This window comes from Montipora foliosa, chromosome 8 (assembly GCF_036669935.1).
Source record: "Montipora foliosa isolate CH-2021 chromosome 8, ASM3666993v2, whole genome shotgun sequence".
In the NCBI taxonomy this organism is placed as follows: Eukaryota; Metazoa; Cnidaria; class Anthozoa; order Scleractinia; family Acroporidae; genus Montipora; species Montipora foliosa.
In genome coordinates, this window is record NC_090876.1 from 38,877,988 (window position 1) to 38,885,487 (window position 7,500).

Consider the following 7,500-nt stretch of genomic DNA (forward strand, 5'->3'; position numbering starts at 1 on the left):
AAAAAAAGCACGCAAAGTACCCGGAGAAAAACCTCCGGAATAGAAGAGAGAGCCATTAATCTCCGTCCTCATGTGGCGGCGAGTCCGGGAATCAAACCCGATTCAAATCGGAAGGAGGAGAATGATCTTACGTTCTAATTCGCTACGCTCAGCCGAACGTAAATTATTTTCCCCTTTAAAAAACATAATTAAATACAACAACTTGATGGTTGGATGTAGGCAGTCCAACCAAAGGACCGAGAACTTCACAAAGTAAAAAATAAACAGTGGTTTTACCGTGAAAAAGCTGGAAATCACTTCTAGAAGATTTAAATTTTATTCGAAGTGTTACCGCTGTTACTCTTCGCTTCTTTTCGCTTTTTCTCAGCGGCTGCTTTGACTTTGCGAATCTTCTTCTCATCTTCAGCGTCTGAGGCGAGATCATCACTCTCGTAGTACTCTTGGACAACAGGCCAACCATCTCTGTTCTTGTCAGCAATTCTGATCAACTCTCCACGCTTTGTAATGATCAACTTTCCTTCTGCAACTAACTTGTGAATGTCAGCCGGACTACTAGTACTGAGATCGATTCCTGTTAATATATTGTCCAACTGCAGATTCACCTCGAACTGCTTTTGTTTGCCTTTATACTTAATGTCCGCGGCTTCTTTATCAGACTTAGCACTCCGTTGAAACTGTTTCCCTTTCTCTTCCAACTGTGAGGTCATGTAATCTTTGAAAAGCGAGGAAACTTCATCGACCAACTGTGACCTCGAAGAAGAGTTCTGAGATGCAACGTCGGCTTGTGCGAAAGAAGGCGCCGAAGCACATGGGCATTTTGTCTGAGCATGCGCGAAGGGAATCGAATTATTCGAGTTATTTTGAACGCGCTGCCCGCGGGTTTTTAAACGGGCGATCTACACTTTTAAAAATATTTTGTCAAGAGAGATGAAAGATTGTAACAAAATTACACACTTTTCTATCACTATGGATATTCTTCGAGTTTCTTGGGAGTTCGGATAAGAATATTTTAATGATCAAATCCCGAACAAAACGAGATAAAGGCCCAAAGAAGTGGAGTTTGGCATTTGATTTACCGAAGTTCAAGATGTTCACACGAGAAGACAAATGATGCAGGTTAGTTTGAAGATGTTAAAGCTTTATGGTTATGAATCACAGGGCTGCATATTGACACAATCCTCAGATAAACCAACCTTTATGAGATGGAAATTTTGAATTTGAGCTGATTTTGCTTCAACTTTGAAGTAAGTTTTCATCATAATTCCGCCGGCCCCCAAGCTTTAAATTACTTCAAATAACTTTGTCTTTTCTTCCTCTTTGCAGCTGTTTGGGACTCCAGGCTTTAAAAAATGCGCTGTTTGTAGGATTACAATGTTATTACGACAGCTTTTGGCAAATTTTTATTTGGGAAGTTTTGATTGATTTTCCAAGTCGTGGATCACAAAAGTCTTCTGTCTTGCTGCTCTCCAAGTCTGTTGTGCAGAGCATATAGTTATCCATTTTTAACAAGGTTGTAGTGTCATTTCAATACACGATGACTTTTGCAATTTTTTTTCCTGTGCTTCAGTAGGTATTTTTGTAATTGCTTTTTTCGTCTCCTAAAGCTAACTTAAGCCAAAAGTTCGGTTAAACTACCCTTTTTCGCCGGCCCCCAAGTCCGAGAACACTTTTAGTGCGTTGTTTGTTTATTTGTACTCCGCTTCATCTGGTTTATTTATTCCGAAAAAATGCGTGCTCTTTTTTGTAACAAGGCAAACTACTACCGTTTACTGTCGAATATTTCACATTTGGAGCTTGTCCATGTAGTTTTCGAACCGGGTGGCGTAAGCTCTGTTATCGTGTTTATTTCATTAGCATGCTGCTACCTAGCAGACTAACATTAGAAGCTCGTCGGTTTTTTTTTCTACGTGCAGCAATTGAATTTACCTCAGCAAGTGTTCTTAGACGAGCGATTTAAGAAATAAGTGAGAATGCTCATTCAAAAAGATTTGGTTGTAATTCTGCTAAATCTGGAGACGAGCTCTGTAGGGCAGAACAGACATTTTGCTTTTAGTGTGTATCCCTTAGCCTGTAGAGAAATGCCAAGCACGATTTCTTTAGATGTATGTGTTAGTTATACATTTGTATAAAAAAATGTTAGGAAACACGTTTTACTTGCCAAGATCCCGTTGTACCGTCTAGAATAAGTGAAACATGCACTTGATTATCTGCAAGACCTGTCACTACATTTTGATAATCTTCTCAACAATCATTATTCACAAATAATATGTTTACACATCAGATTTGTCATGTACTGGCTATTCCAACAATCCATATACTGTAGTATAAAAATCAATAAATGTTCACCACAATTCACGGGTAAAGGAAGATACAAAAATAAAAAAATTATGATGAAAACTAGATGAACAATAATACTTTCAAATTTGCCATGAGAGTAAGCAAGGGAGTTCATCTACATATTACCTTGAATGTTATTTGTACCCAAAAGATGTTGAATAAATACTGGGTACAGTGTAGCAAATCTTTATGAGCATTTGCAGTGTATGTAAAAACCAAGATAGTGTGAGGAAGAGGGAGAGAATGGTTTAATTAAGTTGAAAGAAATGAAACCCTATATTATTGATGTTTACTTCAGACCTAAAATGGCCATGTTTGATCCTTTCAGTTGTGCCCCCCACTCATGCATAACCATTCCTGCAAGATATCTGATGAAGTTACTGATGTTTCCAGAAGAGCTGGTTGCAATAAGGCCACCTTGTAGCCCATGCTTGTGGCTTTCAAAGAGGCTAATGATTGTATGCATTAGAAGCTTGTTTGTTAGTGCTTTGTAGTGACATCTGTTCAGACATGTATTCTGAGCCATGATCAGAAGTACTCTGCAAATTATCATTTAGTTTTAAGGTTAGGCTGTTAATTGAAAGGACAAGGGGAATGTAGTTATCTAGAAGAATGAAAAGAGTTCCATATTGCATGTCTCTAATTTGAAGAATTTACTCATCACAGTTTCTCGAAAAGTGTCCAGCATCCATAAACAAGTTCTAGTATAAACATAATTCTCCATGTCTTAGGTTTATCAGTAAGCTTGCTTTGGAAAAAGTGTTTCATGTACAGAATTAAAAGTTAGGATCAAAAGAACTGACAGCGTATTCTCTGCTGTTTAGAGAGATGGGCAGTGGCTCAACAATTGGAGCAATGGACAGCTGAAGTGATGACCGAGAGGTCAAGTTTTGTGGAAAGGTGTTACCTTGCGAACCAGTTGTGAATGAAGATAAACGGCCAGATTTGTTATGTGAAACAGCCGTATTTGAAGCTCTTGAAGTTCTGGATTATTATTGTAATCTTAAACACTCATACATAATTAATTTGTTTGCAGTAAAATAAACAGATGTGCTGAATTCACGAGGCTCATACCAATGGGATTCTTGGTTGCTTATAAATTCAATGTACAGTTAAGATTTCACTAGTTGGAGTCACATCCTACATAATAAAATGTTGCATGTCATAGTCTCAGTAAGGTGACCAGCAAGTTGATATGAAGAAAAACACTCGTGATCATTAAGTTTTTGATATCCATTTATTGTGAATCCAGTTGTTGACCATTCCTCATATCTTATACTTCCGAAGGACTAACAAATTAAATTATATTTTAGTTCTATACTTGTAAAAGTTTAAAAAGCTTGGGGCTTGATATTAAAAAAGGAATACTCTTTGGTGTATCACTCTTAACATCGCTTTGTTCCCTGGGCCTGGTCTAGTCAGAACTTACTAATTTCCTGTTGTCATTTTGTAATCAATTTTCAACTTGAATAGTCTGATTCTTTGGAAATGAACACAGAGAAGGATCATTCCTACAGATTGAGACAGTTGTGCAAGGTTCAAGAGGGCAGCTTGTTCAATTACAACATGGGAATCATAGACCTTGCTATGCCCTTAGACAATGGTTATTTATTTCAGGTCCTCAGATTTAGTTCCCTAGGGATTTGGGATGTGCTTAAACTCAAACAAACTTGAAACCAAAAAAGGCAAGCTACCATAAACTTTGGGTGTGAAAATTTATTTTCATAATGTAGCTGAAGTTCTCGATATTTTAACACATTTCAAACAAGAATGCCCAACCGAGCAAAAGAGAGAACAGTGAGAGGTAAACACGTAGGTTGGAATCAAAACTAACGCGGTAAAATGTCTGTCTAGTCTGCTTATGTGTGTTTGAAGAGCCCTTCGAATTATGCAACTTTCGCAAGATTACTGACTACGTAAGAGTTCCACACCAAAACAACTTGGTTTCCCCTTATTATTCGAAAGTGTTTCGTTGAGAAATTATAATCTTAACTACCACTAATGGAATACGTCATCATGACGACATAATACTAATGTAAAACCATTTTTTCGTTGGTTGTGAACCTGAGCGAGTCACTGGGATTCGAACCACACAACTTTCATGGATGTAACACTCCTTACATCCAACGGAATAAAAGGTTTGATAACAGTGAAACGATCGCGACCGACGAAACATTCGAATCCCATCGGTAACTCCGGAAACCAGGGCGGATAACACATTGATGGCTGACGAAGCCAAAAGCATACGGCGTACAGCCAAAGCGAGATTCACAAGGAAAAGAAATGAACTCCTTAAATCCATAGACGCGAATCAAGGACGCGAAATGGTTGAAGGTGATTACCTAAAGCTTACCGAGGCATGGGACATAGTGGAAGGTAAGCATGATTTGTACACGATGTTCTTAACCGATAAAGAACAAGAAGCCGCGGAAACATGGATTTTAGAATTACAGGAACTGTTCGCAGAAGCAAAGGCATACAAGATCAAGTATATACAGAACGTAATTAGAGAAGAAAACAGTGCGCGCGAGGACACTATACGTCAAGAATCAACAAGGAAAGCGCGCGCGGAAATTGAACGAATGACAGAAAAGGCTCTATTGAAGCGTGACACCGCGCAAGCAGTATTTGAAACATTGCATAGCAACACTACGAACGCTATTCAGTCCGACACGATTGGTATACCCTCATTAAAAAGGCTACTAACCCAGTTGGAAGACGCATTTACAAATTGCAAACAAACGAACGAGATGTTTATAGATCTTACAGAACACGACAAGGCCGCAACCGCCATAAAATGGGCCGCCAAAATACAGTGCCGATTCAACGAAATCATTGAACGAGTCTCGGCGTACATCGGTGAGAAAGAGCCGAAACCAGTAGCACAAGAAACTCATGCACACTTCAATCTTCAACTAGAAAAAATAAGAATGCCGCGATTTGAAGGCGAAAGTCGCACCTATCCGCAATTCAAAAGAGACTTTCAAAGACAAGTCATGCCTCATCTTCGGAGCGATGACATCTCATACGTACTACGATCATGCCTAGGCAATGAACCAGCGAACACCGTGAAAAGCATCGACGACGACACCACAGAAATGTGGAAAAGATTAGACGAGAAATACGGAGACCCTTCAAAAGTGGCAGACGTCATTATCGACGGAATACGTAGAACCAGAATGATCAGAGATGGATAAGAAAAGAGATTCACTGAACTTGTTGAAATCATAGAAGACGGTTACAGAGACCTCAGATGATTGGGTTTGGAAGCAGAAATAACAACCACGAGCTCAGTAAGCATCATCGAGAAAAAGCTGCCCCCAGACATACGACGAAAATGGGCCGAAATAGTTAGCGCAGAAAATAGCACTGTCAACAAATCCGATAAATTTCCATCTCTTCTCAAGTTTTTACAGAACCAGCGCGGAGCAATTGAATATGATAATGCCTCACTGAGAGCGCCATTAGTACCACCGAAGGCCGTAATTCATCATACCATAGCCAAGGATGAAACCGATTTTAAGAGTCAAAGAACGACGCACAGGAGATGCTTGATCCATGATGATGCAAAACATTCAACAGAAGATTGCAGAGTCTACTTATCAAAATCCATAAGCAATAAAATAGCACTCCTAAGAGAGAAGGGAGCCTGTTGGTCTTGTTTAAAATTGGGCATCGAATGCAAAGTTGCAAAACTAAGAAAACATGCAACATCGGTAACTGCTCGTCACATCACCACAAATCTTTACACGAAGATGAACGAAGAACATCACCTACACTCGCAAATATAGACAGCGCCTCCGGACCAGCCAGCATATGTAGTAACATCGAAGACACATGCCTCCTTCAAATACAAAGAATCAGAACGAAAAGAGGATGGGCCAACGTTATGTGGGACTCTGCGGCATCTTTATGCTTTATCACTAACAATAAGTCCAAAGAAGAACGCCTTAAAGGGACAGCTGTGAATTTGTCGATCGTAAAAATTGGTGGTCAGTACAAAACGATCGGAACAGTCAAGTACAAACTTTCCTTGCTTGACAAACAAGGGAAAATCGTGGAATTCGAAGTATATGGTATAGACAAGATTACGTCCGACATCGAGAGGATAAACATGGACGGAGTGACACACCTATTCAACAATGTAGCGCAAGACGAACCTGTTGATGTTCTAATAGGCTATGAATATGCCGCCTATCACCCTGTCAGAGAGCAATGTGTTGAACACCTATTACTGCTGAAGAACCGATTCGGGCTATGCGTCGGCGGGACACATCCGTTAGTCGAAAATTCGAACACAAGACACGGACTTCACTATGCTACAGTGAATCACAGTTTCAAAGTCAAGATAGACGATTTCTACAACATTGAGAATCTAGGCGTTGAGTGCAACCCACGTTGTGGTAGCTGCAAGTGCGGCAAATGCGCAATAGGCAGCAAAGACTACACTATCAAAGAAGAAAGGGAGCTAGCATTGATCGAGAAAAATCTCTGGTATGACAAACAAACTAACCGATGGATCGCAGAGTATCCGTGGATTAAAGATCCAATGGATCTACCAGATAATCGCGCTACTATTGAAGACTATTCGACCCCTGTGAGAATAGTCTTCAATAGTAGCGCGAACTACATGGGCCATGTCCTGAATGACTACTGGGCCAAAGGACCAGATCTTCTCAACAATTTGCTTGGAGTACTAATACGATTTCGAGAAAACGAAGTAGCATTCATGGGAGACATCAGCAAAATGTACCATACCGTCAAAACAACTTTGATTGATCAACACACGCACAGATTCTTGTGGCGAAATATGGACTTGTCGAAGGAACCGGATACTTACGTTATACAAAGAGTATCTTTCGGAGATAAGCCTTCGGGAACGATCGCAACATTGGCACTTCGCAAGACAGCCGAAATGGGGAGTCAAGATTATCCCGCCGCAGCGAAGATCATACAAGGTAATACGTATATGGACGATATAATCGAAAGTACAAAGGACCTGCAAACAGCAAAGAAGCTTACCGAAGATATAGAGAAACTGATTAGCAAAGGCGGATTCAAACTCAAAGAATGGATATTATCACACAGCGCGGAGAGTCGAGAGGAGACATTCATACCAAACGAACCAAATGTTTTCTCCGAAAAGGTACTTGGAGTGATATG

The 7,500-nt window shown here is 40.0% G+C and overlaps 1 protein-coding gene across 1 annotated transcript in view; it reads left to right on the forward strand.

Moving 5' to 3' along the window:
• Positions 1 to 6,226: 6,226 nt before the first annotated feature.
• LOC137968793 (uncharacterized) overlaps positions 6,227 to 7,500 on the forward strand; it is a 2,733-nt gene continuing 1,459 nt past the window's right edge. The window contains exon 1 of the mRNA XM_068815275.1: positions 6,227 to 7,500. This exon is cut by the window's right edge and continues 1,459 nt beyond it. Coding sequence (XP_068671376.1) covers positions 6,227 to 7,500 — 1,274 coding nt within the window.